Source organism: Peromyscus maniculatus, chromosome 7, assembly GCF_049852395.1.
Source record: "Peromyscus maniculatus bairdii isolate BWxNUB_F1_BW_parent chromosome 7, HU_Pman_BW_mat_3.1, whole genome shotgun sequence".
NCBI lineage: Eukaryota > Metazoa > Chordata > Mammalia > Rodentia > Cricetidae > Peromyscus > Peromyscus maniculatus.
The window spans coordinates 5,703,772-5,720,750 of NC_134858.1; the positions used below are offsets into that span (position 1 = coordinate 5,703,772).

General features: G+C 41.4%; 1 protein-coding gene across 2 annotated transcripts in view; it reads left to right on the top strand.

Annotated features, from left to right (window-relative positions):
• The first annotated feature begins 920 nt into the window (after positions 1–920).
• The window catches only part of Trpc6 (transient receptor potential cation channel subfamily C member 6), a 112,818-nt gene continuing 96,759 nt past the window's right edge, over positions 921–16,979 (top strand). The window contains exons 1-2 of one of the 2 annotated variants that reach the window (XM_076575638.1): positions 921–1,019; positions 1,379–1,585. In XM_076575638.1, coding sequence (XP_076431753.1) covers positions 1,425–1,585 — 161 coding nt within the window. In that variant the 5' untranslated portion in view covers positions 921–1,019; positions 1,379–1,424. Of the gene's footprint in view, positions 1,020–1,161; positions 1,586–16,979 lie in introns of those variants that run through there. The other variant, XM_006983776.3, reaches the window with a different exon arrangement.

Sequence of the window (16,979 nt, forward strand, 5' to 3'; positions counted from 1 at the left end):
CTATGGTGCCACACAGGGGCTTTAACTGTTTGTTTGTCCCTGCATCCTGAAATGGTGGCTGGTATACCCTTGGCATTCATTAAGTATTGATGATTGAATGAATGAATGGATTCTTAATTGACTTCTCTTAAATGAACTACTATAAATACTGATTCTTGTTAGTGTGTGTGTGTGTGTGTGTGTGTGTGTGTGTGTGTGTGTGTGTGTGTGTAAAGAGTTCAGGCACAGGGAGGCTTTGCATGCTCATGTGGAGGTCAGAGGTCTTAACTTGTCATTCTCTGTGAACTCTCCAGCTGATGTTTTGAGAGGTCACTGAGCCTGGAGCTTGTTTTAGCTTGCCAGCAAGCTTCAGAGACCCTAGAGCTGCAGTTAGAGATGTCCTTCACTAAGGAGGACTGCTGTATAAATGCTGGAGACCCCAATTCATGCCCCCTATAATTCTGCAGCAAGAACTCAACTGCTGGGAGAATTCCTATCCGTTCCTGTTAAGGTTTTAACTTGTTAACTTGTCTATGTATGCCACTTAATCAACTTTGAAACAAGTCTTACAGAGTTGGTTAGGACGTAGGAAAAAGCAGACAGGCAGAGCAACAGTTCTGGCATTCGAATTACAGAGCGAGGATTTTCCCTCAAGCAAGCAGGCATCATCGGAAAATGCCCCTTTTGTTGTTGTTGTTGTTGTTTTTTTTTTCAGGAACCAGAAACATTAAATGGTGAGAACGCAGATGGTTCCTCAATTCAAAGTGAAGTCCAAATCACTTCGGAGCTTGGGAACAGGAAAGAAAACAAGGAGGTGTGGATGGAGAGGATCTTGTCTTAGTGTTACTTAAAAGAAACTTCCTAGAAAGCCCTCCCTTGGCGTTACTTAATAAACCTACTTTGGGAGCAGTTAGCCCTCCCAACCCCAAATAAAGAGTGTGCCTGGCTCCGCCTAGTTAAGGTTTATTCTGGTCCTGCAAGCCGTGGCTTCGCGACAGGGGTCCGTGGATTTCTGGACCTTCCTTTCGATCCCTTTAAAGGTGGGGATCGTGACGGAGGATGGGGGTGGGGGGTGGGGAGAAGGCGGGAGGCGAAGGCTGGAGAGTCTGTGGTTGACATAGTAACTCTTCAGCTGCTCTCCCTGGCGGCCGCCACCGAGGCCCCGCCTGTGCCCTCTGCCTGGGAGCCCAGGCCGCCTGTTGGCGCGGTCCAGATGCTCTCAGGTCAAGGTTCCCTTGGCCGTTGTCCGCCAAGCCCCCAAGAAGTGACTTCCACCCTGGCGGGCACGGAAGCCACTGACAGAGCCCAGTAAGCCTGGCTTCTGCATCCCTCATCTTCCTCTCCCGGTATCTCTTTGCTCTGGGCCAGTTTGGTAGGTGACACGGCCCCTTATCCCCAGGTCCCCATCTGCGGGAGCAGGGTGCAGGCCGGCTGGGCGCTGTGCCATGAGCCAGAGCCCCGGGTTCGTGGCCCGGAGGGGCGGCTCTCCGCTGGCTGCCCCTGGAGCGCGGCGCAACGAGAGCCAAGACTATCTGCTGATGGACGAGCTGGGAGACGACGGCTGCTCGCAGCTCCCGCTGCCACCCTATGGCTACTACCCCAGCTTGTAAGTACAGGCGCGCGCGGCATGGGCTGCAGGAGTGGGTACCGCGAGTGTCCCACCAGTGATGTCTCTCCAGACATCCAGGGGCGCGCGCGTGGGGCTGGCCTGGCTGCTGTGAGCACTCCAGGGGTGCGCTCACCCTCAGAATGAGCCCTCTGGGTTCCCGCTCCACTACGTGGGGAGAGATGCCAGGTCACCACAGGGGACCTGGTGCTTGGTTACCTTTGTTGGGTCATTTTTTACAGTCCCTGCCATCCTGTGGCAATGCTCAACAGGCACAATCTGAACTCAGAATGGGTTCCAGCTTTCGCTCCAGTGGTTCAGCCTTTCTGCAAGTGATGTACTGAACTCTCTGGGTCTTTGAAGGCACTTTGGGGACAGGAACCCACTTAGTGCACTCTCCAGCTTTGCCTCAGTCCTCTGGTCTTGCATAAGGATTGCTGGGGAGAAAGCAAGTAGGGAGGTTCTGAGGCCAGACCTATCCATTATCCCCTGGACAGCCTCCTTCTTACCTTGGAGTTGAGATTAAGACCAGGAAGGAGACCCGTTCAGGTTTTTGTACCCATGGCAGGACATGGGTGAGCCTGTTAGGGGACAGAAAAATAGGAATCGGCTCCTTCCTAGTGGCCTCTCAATAGCCAGGAGCCCTTATTTAAAACAGCAACAACCAACAACAAAACCTCCAGATTCCAGGTTGCTGACAGTGGTGATGGGGAGGGACAGACAGCGGACAGCAGAGTGGAGAAACACAGTCTCAGTTCCTCCCTCGCTCCCCTCTCCCCACTCCAGGCTGGGACCAGTGTGCAGCAGGCAGATAGTGTTTCTGGCTCTGTGCACCTTTGCTCGATCTTGCTGGACTGATACCCAGGTTTCCTGGCCTGTCATAGCTGTCCAAGCTGTTTCCTAGGAAAGCCTTTCTCAGTTGGGTGACCCCTTCTAGTGGAGGGAGGGTTCTATCCTTTCCCTGGGGGCTGGCAGATCCTCATGATAGAGACTACAGACTGGCTTTTGGACAGTGACCAGGGCTGGAAGAGTCAAAACCTTCTGTGGTTTACTTTCCTGGCGAGAATTGAGCCCCAGGAAATGGGGCATCTACATTTTTCTCCAGGATGAAAAAAAAGTTGGAAGTGGTTCCATTCATCTGAGCTGTGCAAGCCAAACGCATCTATGAAAACCTCTTTTCATTTATGAAAAATTAAGATATAATTCAGACAACATGAAATTCACCTCTTTAGTTGTACAGTACAACATTGTACATGTAATAGTCATTATGCTTTGCAGCCACCATCAATAGTTAATTTCAGGACATTTTTGTCAATGTTATGTTTGCTGTCCAATTATAAGTCTCTCTCTCCACCTGCCCTCTCCTCTTCCCTCCCTCCCTCTGTGCAGGAGTGGTATATATTGTGGTCGTGTGTGTGTGTGTGTGTGTGTGTGTGTGTGTGTGTGTGTGTGCGCGCGCGCGCGCGCCCATGGTTTGTGTGTGGAGGCCAGAGATGGACATAGGAAGTCTTCCTCTACAGCTCTCCACATTACTTTTTTGGGTACAGGGTCTCTCACTGACCCTGAAGCTCATCTTTTTCCTTAGACTGGCAGATACATGCCACTGCACCAAGATTTTACCTGGGTGCTGGGGATCTGAACTTGGGTCCTCATGCTTATTCAGTAGGCGCTTTTACCCACTGAGCTGCCTCCCAGGCCAGAAGAGTTCTGTTTCCTAGGGCAGACTTAGACTTCTCCCAGTTCGGTGGGTGTGTGACCACCCAGAGGCTTTGCTAAGACTCCAGTTCCCGGGTCTTAGGTGCAACTGGAAAGTCTGCATTTTTAAGTCTCTAGTGATGTTGTATTTACTTGTTGACACAGTACACACTAAAAACAAGAAGATGCATGGCAAGAAAAAATAATGATAGGAAAATGCTGGCATTCTGATGATAGCTGTTTGCAAAATTGCTTTCAAGGCAGGGTAGGTGTTGCCCATCTGTGATCTCAGCTACTTCAAGGCTTCAAGCTCGAGGCCAGTCTGGGCAGCATAGGGAGACCTTGTCTTTGAATTGAGTTTCACTAAGCTCTAATGCTGTTTAGTAACATTACTTGTTGGCTAAATGAAGTGATTTGATAACTATCTGCATCTTCAAAAAATTAGATGGTCTCATTAACTAAACATTTTTATTCTACAATCTCTATTCTAATTGATTTCTTTGTCTTAAAGAAAGTGATTTACTTTAAAAATCCGTGGTTATATTATCAGCAGTGAGATTAAATAAAGTAAGAATTCCAAGTTGTTTGAACACTTTTCATAATGTCCTCAAATGTGATTTACTGTCTAAATCATGGGGTTCTTTAAATTACTATTATATATAGTAATTAATATGTAATTAGGTATTTAGAGAACTCTAGAAATATACTCTTTAGAGCAAAAACACCTTTCTCCTTCAGTACAGGGATTTCAGCTGCTCTTGATGAGGACAGGTGAAAGACAGGATGCAGAGGAACACGGTAATGGGCTCCAGCTGGTGACGGGTGGCACTTGTTGAGTCAAGTTGAGAGTGAACCGCACACCAGAGTTAAAGCTTTTCTCCTCCAAATCTATTGTTTTCCAAAGGGTTCAGGGTTATTTTTCATCCAAAGTGTTCTCTGACGGTTTCTGGATTTTGCAGTTGAATAAAAACGATGCAGGAGGAAATGCTAGAAAAAAAAATGACTTCCCTTTGGTACAGAGTACAAATGAACACTTCATGGACTTTTAAACTGTGATGAGAGTGATTTTTTTTTTTTTTTTAGTAGAGTGTGTACTGGTGTCATTGTGGCAATCACTGGTACACTGTAGGTGCAGGATGGCTATTTTTCTCAACTCACCGACATTTCCCTGTAAGATTCTGGGATTTTGTAAGTGGCCATTTCTGTGAGATAAATTCACCCACTCTCACTTAGAAATTCTCTTTCATGTTTATCTTCTTTAAAAGAATGTTTTTACATGTAGTTTTGGAGCTTTTACTACTGAAGATTGTGGGAAATTATCTTGTGGGAAACCAATTGCACATTCTCAGGCCTTGGTAAGTCTAAGTGTTAGTATTTTAAAGATGGTAATTTTGAAAGAAAGATTTCCTCTTTTTCTAACTTTCAATTAGAAAGCAGATGCTATATTCTATTATAATTAATTTTGAATGATGAGTAACAAGAAAGTCCCACATCCTGCCAAGACCCCAGGGGTTCCTTTATTTAAAGAAATGTCTCTAGTCTATGACCCTGAACATGAAGGAGAATCTCAGACATGTACACATACGTTAAGGGTTTCCAAAGCAGTGGAGATGAGTTGATTTAGTTCCATTGACCATTGAGTTATAAACTATTGAATTGACGTTTATTGCTGTTCAGATTGTGAATAATTGCATGGCATGACAATCAAAGCTACAGGCAGCCACTAGAGTAAGTCTAAAGCAACTACAAAAACTTGTGGTAGCACAAGATGTGGTGGCTCAGTGGGTCAGGGCACTTGCTGCCTGCTGAGTTTGATCCCCAGGATCCATGTTGTGGGAGGGGAGAACTGACCCTGTAAAGATGCCCTCTGACTTCTCTATGTGTGCTGTGGAGTACATGAACCCCCAAGAAACAAATGCGGAAAAATACCCTGTGGTAGCCAGCATGTCGTAGTAATATATTTTCAAATATTTGAAAGCATTACTAATTTGGTGGCTGGGGAATAGCTCCATGGTAAGATGCTCACCTGCATACCCAAGGTCCAGGATTTGATCAAAAGTACCAAGAAACAAAACAATAACATTATATAAATTGCTTAAAAATTATAAATGATTGCCGTGTGTCAGGAACAAAGATGCTAGAGAGAATATAATGTGGGAAAGGTCTTAGTTGCAAATGAGGCAGATAACTAGAATTGAGAAATACCTTGAAAGAAACCAGGACTCTCATAATACTGAAAAGTTAGGCTAAAAAATGATGCCCACCAGCACAGAGTCAGTTGCAAATACCGGGAAGAAGACAAGTCCCCTTGGGAATTTAAGGGCCTATATGCCCCGTGAGCTCTTACTTTTTGTATGCCTAGTTGACCCAGAGGTCCTCAAGCCTGGGGCTCTCGGTATAGCAAAATGTTAAAGCATGAAGAGGAAGTGTCCTGTCCATGTTGACTGCTTAGGAAATTCATCCAAGAGCAAGTCTGCTAAAAATAGACTCACTACAGCCAGTGACCAAGCACACAGGAAACAGTTAACTAGGAGAGAGTGAGCTAACAGCAGAATCCACTACACAGCAAGCATCATGGCCCTGTGAGGTCCTTAGGAACTTAGGGTAGCAGTGTAATTAGGGGGAAAGGTATAAGGCTGGCTTGTAGAAAATGTCACAATGTAAAAATGTAAAACCTTAAGGAAAGAAAGAGTCTCAGAAGAACAGGGGGGACATCCACAAAAGAGCTACGGACAGAATATCTGAAAAAGAAAACAGTTCCATTTTAAAAAGTTTTTAAAATTACAATTATTGACTTACTTTGTGTATGCATATGTGTGAGGATACACCCATAAAAGAAAATAATGCAATTTTATTTTAAAAGTTAATCATAATTATGCGTGTGTGTGTGTGTGTGTGTGTGTGTGTGTGTGTAAGTCAGAGGACTTGCTGGAGTTAGTTCTTGCCTTCCACCATGTGGGTCCCAGGGGTTGAACTCAAATTCTCAGGCTTGCCAGCAGCTGCCTTAACCCACAGAGCTTCTTCACTGCCCTTCCCACCCCAAATAACGTAACACTTGATGGACAAATACAACATTAAGTAGTACAATGCAGATAATACAGATTGTCTATAGTATAACTGAGGTTAATATTTAAAATTCAGAGACACAGCAGGCTGATCTCTGTGATTTCGAGGCTAGCCTGGTCTACAGAGTAAGTTCCAGAACAGCCAGGAGTACACGGAGAAACTCTGACTTAAAAAAGAAAACAAAGCAAAAATTCAGGGACACAAAAAAATAGACAAAATAGAGATTTTTTTAAATGATTGTCTTTTATTTTATGTGCATTGGTGTTTTGCCTGCATGTATGTGTGTGTGAGGGTGTTGGATCCCCTGAAGCTGGAGCTACGGACTCCAGTAGTAAGCTGCCACGTGGGTGCTGGGAAGGGAACCCGGGTCCTTGGGAAAAGCAGCCAGTGCTCCCAGCCACTGAACTATCTCTGCAGCCCCCAAAATAGACTTTAATAAGAGTCATAGAATAAGAAGGTAGGTATTCCAGAAGAAAATAACAAGAAAAAGGAAGCACCAATATTTGAATACATAATGGGTAATGATTTCCAGAAATGACAAATTATTATGTTCATGAAGTACAATATTATCATGACACATAAAGCCAGACAAATAAAACCTGTCATTTTAATTGCAAAATGCCCATGAAAGACAAAAAATTAAAATGAAAAGTTAACGAAAATATAAGGACTTGAAGTGAGTTTATATTTTAAAATATTTACAGTGGAAATTCTCCCATGGTGTCTTCTGATCCATTGGTGATGTGTGGCTTGTGAGAGCCGTGTTGTTTTGTCCCCCCCCCATAAAAGGCATCATTTGCAGCCCACTTGTGAACACAACATTTCATACAGTCAGTGTTCAAGGCTGACAGAATCTTTTGGAACATAATTATGAACAAAATATTTTTAAAGGATAACCTCATTGGGTCTCAACTTTAGGAAAAAATCCAAAGAGATTCTCTCTCTCTCTCTCTCTCTCTCTCTCTCTCTCTCTCTCTCTCTCTCTCTCTCTCTCTCTCTTTCTCTCTCTGGTGTGTGTGTGTGTGTGTGTGTGTGTTGTATGCAGATTTGTGCTCCTATGAGTGCATATCCAGGACAGAGTAAGACTTGACAGAGCAAGACTTTGATTATCTTTTTTGATTTTTTTTCTTACTGCCTCTCACAGTGAGACAGGGCCTCTCACTGGCACATATGCTTATCTTTCAGCTCGCTGATTGGCTAGGGAGCTCTTGGGATCAGCCTGTCTTTACCTCCTGATGCTGGCTTACAGGTTCATGCAACCATACCTAATTTTTTTTTTTTTTTTTTGGATTAGGTTCAAGGGATTTGAATTCAGAGCCTCACATTTGCAGAACAAACATTCTACTCACCAAGCCATCTCTTCAACTCCCAAAGAGAAATTTAATTTTATTTTCTATTTCCTATTAGGGAAACAAACAAAAAAATAGGTAATGTTTGAATTCAGTGAGAATCCTAATATCTGTTATATCCTTTGCAATGACATCAGTAACATAAAGACAAATCCTGAACTTTAGTTAAAGGAGGCCAATAGATCATCTTTCCATGAGAAATATAATTTCTTTTTTATTTCTGAGACAGTTTCACTGGGTCATCAAGGCTAACTTTGAACTCATGATGTAGAATAGGTTGAAATCCTTGCTTCAACCTGCTGAGTGTTGAAATTATGGTTGTGTACCACCATACCTGGCTGAAAAATGTAATTATTGAAAAAAACCCAATGGAAAAATTAAAAATGGAATTTGTATACAGAATAATTGATAATTGTTGCTGGAGGGCTTCTCTCCAGGTTCCCCAAGCCCCGCAGTCCCACAATCCACATATAAAATAATCACTCAGACGCTTATATCACTTATAAACTGTATGGCCATGGCAGGCTTCTTGCTAACTGTTCTTTTATCTTAAATTAACCCATTTCTATAAACCTATACCTTGCCACGTGGCTGGTGGCTCACCGGAGTCTTCACATGCTTCTTGTCCTGGTGGTGGCTGCAGTGTCTCCCCCCTCAGCCTTCCGCTTCCCAGAATTCTCCTCTCTCCTTGTCCCACCTACTTCCTGCCTGGCAACCTATTTCTTGCCTGGTCACTGGCCATCAGTGTTTTATTTATATAGAATTATATGCACAGCAGATAATACTCCAAATGCAGAGATATAAAGAAATATTGATGAATATCAACAATTATTATTCACCATTATCTAATGGTGGAAAGTATACATTCTGAAGCTGCATCTCAGGGGAAAATCGAGTGTGGAAATCACTGTTGGTTTTGGTTTCCAACTTCATTTAGAATCATCTTCCCCCTCCTACCCCTCCCTCAGCCATTGCAGCACAGGGGGTCTCACTTTTGACCTCATGGAGAGCGCATTGCATGACAGACACACCTGTTGTTTCAAAATTTGCCATGGCTTGAAATAATCAATAACCACCAGGAAACACTGATTGTCCTGGAACATGTCTTTAGGGTGCCAACACTGTGAGATGAATGATCCTCAGATGTGCTTAAAGGTTCACACTCATTTTGTTTAGAGTGTTACTTCTAAGGAAACAGTGTATCATTTTTCTCCACAGGGTTATCTTCCCTGAGTCATTAGAAGCAACTTCTCAGGGCAATTTGTCTTTTAGAGAGTAAAAATTATACAAGGGGACATTTTGTTGATTTCACTCTTTTTTTCTGTTTTATTAAAATGCTAGATATAATTGGATCCAGTGAATTAAGTTACTGTTTATGATTGCTCTTTGTTTAGGAGTATTCTGTTGGTTTCAGTGTAAGGGGTCATCTTCATCTGTGCACCATGTTTTAATTAAACTCTGGCAGTCAAATTTGCTATACTTCTCAAGACTCAAGCCATTGCAATTGGCTGAATAACATTCTTACACAAACAAGAGTTCCAGCTGTCCCATAACATGGTTGTGGCACACCTGACCTCAAATTCAGCTAATTGAGGCTCCAGGAAGAGGAGAAGAGATACTAAGAAGAATTATATACAATACAACACGTTCTTGTTTCTACAGACAAGTAATCCAAAATATTTACTTACATCTGGGGATCTAACATTTTTGGGATACCTACTCTGTAGTAAGTCTTTTTCTAGTTGTATAAATGTAGTAGACTCTTGAAAGCAGCCGTTTGTCTATTTTTAATGTTTGTTTTACAAATAACGATGCTGAAATTTATAGATGTTAAGCCACTAGCATAAAGTTACAAGGCTGTTAAGTTTTCACATGGGCTCAACCCAGTACATCTCAAAAGTACATCTGGAATGCATGTGCAGAAAGGCTAGCAGGGTCCTCAACACTCTCAGCACCCCACATAATCATTCTTATACCTATACAGAGGACTCAGCATAACATCATCCTTCCATTCTGCTTCTTCCTTCTTGCCACAGATACTTTAGAGAGCCACATGCTGGCTCCGCTATATTGAGCCAAGATTCCTGTGCTGTGCTTGTTATATCCAAGAAATACCCAGGTGAGAAGAGAAGACAGATAGGAGGGGAAATACCAGAAATCTACACAGAATTGGGCATCTTTGACTCTAGCTTTCTCTTTCTTATATTTTTGGTTGTGAGCCTAGCCTTTATGGCTGAGCCATCTCTCCAGCCCTAGCTTTCTCTTTCTATCAAGGTGTTCCTCATCTTTGAAGATCAGGGCCAACCTGCATACTCCCATCCTTTAAATGACTGCTGAATCTATTTAGTCATTTCTGTTGGCATGATATGATTATTTTTAGTAAGGAGAATTTATTGTGGACTTTTCTATGCTTCATAGATACTAAGTCATTCAAACTGAATAAAAGCTGTGAGGTGTGAGCATTCAAAATTCTTATTTTACTGATAAGAAAAAAACTTACAGATAAGAGGTTGATGGGCATGCCCAGCATTACACAGCTTGCAGTTGGTTGAATGGGACTAAAGGAAGGAACCAAAGACTCTTTCATCATTAGTTCCATCAACAGTGAAATGAAGGTTTGAAATATGGCCAATCTTTTTCACCAAAAAGATCGGTAAACCAAAATAAGTGTTCTGTAGATATTTTGCAAATTTAACCAAGATCTACAAATTGATCACAACTCTTTAAAGATTACAGACATTATGTAGAAACATACATATATAATCTAAATAAAATTTCTTATCTGGGTTGGCAATGTTCCCTCCAAGAGCCAAGGGCCAAGTAACAAAATCCCCAAAACTAGTCATGAGAAGCCCTCTTTTGATATAGGGTTGTCCAAGAGACTCCCCAAAACACACAGGGTATTACTATTGCCCTCATTTGTCACCCCTTCCCCTAGAGGTAGAAGATAAGTTCTTATTGCTGAAGTCACATGTACTTCAGACACAGGGCCCAGAGGCCCCTGAGCTGAAACTGTCCTGAATGCCTCTTCCCTAAGGACTAGCTCTCATGGTACCAGAAGGTGCCACGCAAGCTTTCAACGGAGAGAGGCAATCAATAGTCCTACCCAGATATGATGCCTACGAACCACAATGAACAACACAATATGAATACCCTAACAATGCCATAGTGGCATTAATACCTTAGAGATAACCAACAGCTCTCTCTAATTGGGCTTAAGACCTGCTCAGAAATAGGGAAATCATGCCTCATACTGGAAGCCTAGCCAATTACCCATTGGTGAAGTCATAGGTCTTGGAGACTCTAAAACAACCACTTCACTGAACTCGAATTATTTGTCCTAATACTAATAGGTAAGTAGAGTCCTTACCCCTTATCAAAGAAATATCTCTTTGTGACATATGGAAACCATGACAGAAAACCACAACCAATAAAAGTGTGGAGATGTGAAGCCCAGTCCCAATGAGTACATCTAGACAACACTCCGACATAGGGTTCAGAGAACATTGCACAAAAGGATCAGGGAGTTTGCGGTGAGGCTGTGGATCCTAGAAATGTCAGAAGCTGTACCATGGTGTTTTACCAACATGGCTGCCTAGCATGTACTGAATCAGTTCAACAACAGTAGACATGCCAAAGTGGACTGGAAAAGGCCACAAGGCCTCAGGCCTACACAAAGAACTACAGGTACCTATAGAACACAGAGAGTGAGAGAAATAGTCTTCCCCAGTGAAGAGCACACCAATGGTTAAATAGTCAGCCCTGAAAACATACATATAAGTAACATTAAACAGACTGAGCAGATTATATTTAGGTAGATACATAAAGGCATGCAACAACAATTGATGAAAAATAGATTATGAATCTGAGAAAGAGTAAGTAGGTATACATGGGAGGGCTTGTGAGGGAGGAAAGGAAAGAGAAAAGTGATGTATTTATATTATAATTTTAAAAATAAAATAAAAAATAAATTACAGACATAAAGTGCTATTTTTCTAAAATGTGTATAAATTGCTTCTGTGCCAACATCCAGTTGTGTTAGGGAAACGGGCTTGACTGACTGTGTGAGGGGCTGAAGAGATGGCTCCACTGTTAGGAGCTCATCCTCCTTCAAGAGGACCAGAGTTGAGTTCCCAGACCCCACCCAGGGCAGCTGGAACTCAAGTCCTAAGGATCTGTCACCTCCTTCTGACCTTCACTGGCACCCACACCCACACGGGCACAAGCCTATCCCTAAAGTTAAAACTACAATAAATCTTTGAAAAAAAAAGTGTGAAATTAGAGTTTACTGTAGGATTTGCATAATTTATTTTTACATTTTAATTTAATTTTTTCATATATTTTGGTCATATTTTTTCCTTTTTCCCAACTCCTGCCAACTTCTCCTCACCCAACTTCATGTCTTTTCTTTTGCTCTCAAAATAAACAACCAGAACTAATAACAAAAACAAAATAAAAAAAATCAATAAGACAAAAACAAAAACAGCTCAAAAACCAAAACCAGCTTTGCCTTCCTTAACAAAACATTTGTACAGTATTTACCCAGAGGTATGCACTGCTTGAAATCAATCGAGTCAATGGCCATGTTAAGACTGATTGCCTATTCAGGGCAGATTTCACATCTCCATTCTGAATCTCTGATTTTACTGTGTGGAGCATCTTGTCCGACACTGCACTAGGGAGGGACTGGACTCCACACGGGGCTTGCTAACAAAATGAACTTCCAAATTACCAAAATTACCATAAGAATTGGAAATGAGGTGAATTCTAAGGGTAGTTTAAAAGTTCTTTCAGGGAATTAAACTGTTGCAAATAAAACTCACCCTGTTATTGCAATATTAGCATTCTTTTTATGTTTATATTTATTTATTTAAAAAAGGTTTCTTTTTCATTTTACATACCAATCCCAGTTCCCCTCTTTCCCCTTCTACCGCCCCCCACCTCTCCCACTCTACCCCCCCAACCACTCCTCCTCAGAGAGGGTAAGGCCTCCCTTAGGGAGTCAACAAAGTCTGGCATACTAAGTTGAGCCAGGACCAAGCCTGAGCAAGGTGTCCCACCCTGGGAATGTGTTCCAAAAAGCCATTTCATGCACCTGGGATAAGTCCTGGTCTCCCTGCCAGGGGCTCCCCAAACAGATGTAGCCACATAACTGTCACCCACATTCAGAGGATCTAGTTCAGCCTCATACATGTTCCCTAGCTCAGTGATTCACAACCAAGCACTGGGCTGAGCTCCTAGATTTCAGTTGAAGAGAGGGAGGAGGGATCACAGGAGCAAGTGAGGTCAAGATCATGATGGGGAAAACCACAGAGACAGCTGACCCAATATTAGCATTCTTAAAACAGAAGTTTGTCTGGGCTCTGGGCTGTGTGAAAATTCCTGCAGTTGTATAGTGCTGAGGGAATACCTTCTCCGGGACCTGTTGCTTACCTTTAGGGCTGGTCACTACTCCAAGATGAAACATTCATTAATTTATTTCAATAGTTGTTTAAGTTCTTTAGATTCATCAGACACTGTCTTTGAAAGCTAGGACCACCACATCTCATTAACTCTCAACAGTTATAATTTGTAGCCTGCCCTTCTAATTTATGTATTTTCAAGAATCCATGTTTTAGATTTTGTTTCATATCTGTTGAAATGGTTTTTATGCATAAATGTATATAGATAGGGCTTATGTATAACTTAGAAACACATGAAAAGAGCATATACATAAAATAACTTTTTTAAAAATCTGATCATGAACACTTCACTTTCTGGAAGTGACTCCCTTGAGTCCCATTTTAAGTAAGAATCTTCAGTGCCCTTGTTTTCAACACTGTGCTGCTCTAAATGGTGAGCAGAACATTGGTGTAAAAGCAATTTTAAGATTTATTTATCTGTTGTTTGCTTGTTTGTTTGTTTGTGTGTGCACATGTATGCAGATGCCAGTGGAGAACATGAGAGGGTGTAGAATATCCCTGGAGCAAATAATGCAATTGTTTGGTGCTATGCAATTAAATTGACTTCATAATTATATGTTTCCAGAATGCTGCTTAAAGAACCTGATTCACTGCTGTTCCTTATGGTCTCTCTATAGTCCCTGACATACACAGAAACACACGTTTATTTGTTTCTTATGCTTGAAAAGAATATTTCACACTATTTCTAGGATTTATTTTTGAACTACTGTCACCTATGCTGAACCTTTGGAGGCTATAATGTTCGTACGTGCACTACTGATCAAAACTACGTCATGGCAATGATTGACAGCAGGCAGAGCTATAGCTAGAAGGCTTACAGTATAAAACAAATACAGTTTTAGGGATGTTAAAGTAGGAGAAACAGGGATTCATCCCCGGGAGAAGCCAACTCTCCCAGCAGTCATCAGTTACCGATAGTTCCCATTCCAGGGGTGAGACTCTGGAACTTTCCCCTCCACATTAGGTGTCCACTGCCACTGCCACTGTTTGGATCTTGTTTATGCAGCCATTTCTAGGAGAGACTGTTTCACAGCAGACTTCTTGGTATTAAGGTTCTCATAATCTTTCTGCTCTCTCTTTCTTGGTATTTCCTGAACCATAGATGCAGGAAGTATGATGTAGATGTATCCACTGGGGCTGGGCCAGGTTCATTAAGCAACATTCTGGACCCCATGATGGTTTTCTGTAATGATCTCCATTTGCTATAAAGAGATACTTCTTTGATGAGGGATGACAGCTGCATTTAGCTGTAGGTATAAAGATAAGGTTTAGAATGTAATAAGGAATTATGATGACCTAGCAAAACAGTGACTCTTTCTAAGGTCTATGACTGCACTTACTCTGGGAAGCTGGCTAGGTTTCTAGTCCTAGGTTTCCCTTCTGTTGAGTGGGTCTTAAGACCAATTAGAGAGTTGTTGGTTACCACCGACATGTGAGTTCCCCTTATTGCACCTTCATGCACATCTTGCCATGCTGGTCATTGTGATTCATAGGTGTTGCAGCTGAATAGATCTTGCTTCCTTCCTTTAGCAGCTTCAACAGTACTTCCTAGTTCTATGGAAACTAGACTGCAGTAAGGAGGCTTTGACATAGATTTTGCTCAAATCATCTAAGCCCTGTAGCTTAAGTGCAGGATGTCTTCAGCAATAGGGCCTTACCTTCAACCTCTGGGGGTCAACAAAGGGCTACATGAATCAAAGACTCCAAGAGATTTATGTGTCACTTGTTTCAGAGTGAATTACATGTAGTTCAGGAACAGCTGATAGTCTCATCACAGCCCTGTCCTCAATCCTGTCTTGTGGGTCTTTGCTGTTCCATCTATGGTTATTGACAGGTGCTAACACAACATGTAATAGTGTCCCGTGAAATTGTGGAAAACTGGTCTGTATCTTCTCTGCTCAACATGGTAGTCCTCTGTGGTATGGAGGACTTGAAATATGATAGCAAAACTGAGAAACTCAAATTTTAGTTTTATTTAATCCTGAACAATTTACATTGTGTTGTGTGGATGAGATTACCACAAGGGCCAGTATGTTGATTAGTTTCTTGAGGACCTGACAGAGGAAACATGACTAAACGATGAAGCATTTTGTATATCCAAGCTCTTTAATATCCCAAAGCAACCCTATGAAGTAGGCTTTATTGTTTCTCTTCATGTTACAGATGAGAAAAAGAAAGTCTAAACTTAGGACATAACCCTTCAAAAGTCAGAGTTGGGTTTCATACCCAAGTAGTTTGATGCCAGGGTACAGATCCTCAATGCTCTCTCTGTGGTCTTGGGTAAATAAGGTGAATTTTATATTACCTTCTAAACTCAGACCAAAGGGGTCAGAAACAAGGGTAAAGGTCATTTCCTTTTTATGTTTTCATTTATAATGGTATTCTAAAATTGGAAGTTTTACAGAAATAGACATTTTCATATGGCACAATAAATAAAAAAATAAAGAGAAAAGAGAAAAAGATGACAGCACAACTTGAAAGGGATTTGCCCTGGGAAAATTCTGGGATCCACGATGAGGTCATAGCTCTCTGGAAGGACGGAACTTCCCCAACTGAACACTAAGCACGTAATTTTCATTCAGCTTCTTACAGTCAGTTAAACTGGACTTCCTGTAGGTCCCCCTCAGCCTGTGCACATTTCTCTCTGTAGCTGTCATCTTTATTTAGACGCCCCTTCTCTCTTTCTTTTATCATTTTTCAGGAGAATTAGAGGAAGAAGGCACACAAACACTAGAAACTGACACTATCAAAGAGCTTGAGTTTTTACTATCTCAGGATATTCTTTAACCTTGAGTTCTCTTTGTTCATCCAGGCGACCACTCCATTCTTCTGGAATATGACATGCTCTAGCCTTTAGGGAATGTGTCTCAGGTGATATACTAACAAAAATTACATAAATTTAAAATTTTAATTTTCAAATAAGTTTTCATAGATATTCCTTAATATATCTATATGCATGTATACATTAAATGCACATATTTTATATGTATATGTACATAATATAATGTGCATATATACTTTCATATCTTTCTGTTCATTCATGATGCATGTCTTAAACAATGATGACATTCTTTTTTATATTTTGTTTTTCCATTTAACATTATTACTATTATATATTTTTAAGGTATTTAAATTTAGCCTTAGGACTCTATAAAAGTGGCAGTCTTCTTGTATTAAAAGATGGAGAAATGGGGATATATCTCTATCTATTTACCTAACTACCTGTCTGTCTGTCTGTCTATATCTACTAGCTCATACCATGTCTATTCATGGCAAAAAAACTTTTTCCCCTTTAGATTTTGACCAGATCACATATATTATAGAAGGATTAAAAACAAGTTTCACCCCAGCACTCGGGAGGCAGAGGCAGGCAGATCTCTGTGAGTTCGAGGCCAGCCTGGGCTACCAAGAGAGTCCCAGGAAAGGCGCAAAGCTACACAGAGAAACCCTGTCTTGAAAAATCAACCAACCAACCAACCAACCAAACAAACAAACAAACAAAAAAGTTTCACTACTCTTGAATGTACTTCAGTTTGCATGGAAATTTAAAATAAAAGTGTTATATGCATGGCTTTTGTATAAATAAAAGACTTGCAAGGAGTTCATGTATAGAATTTGTAAGTGCTCATCTTAATCTAAACCAAAGGCTTTTTCTCTCTTCTCATGAGTTTGGTTCTCTACCTTTAGCCTATGGTACATTAGAAACAACAAATGAGAAAGACAGCCCCTAAAACTTTGTAATTTTCATTCCTGTCAATTTGTCTAACAGGCTTATGTAAAAGATGAGCTACTCAAACAGGCTACATTGCAGGAGGGAATGTC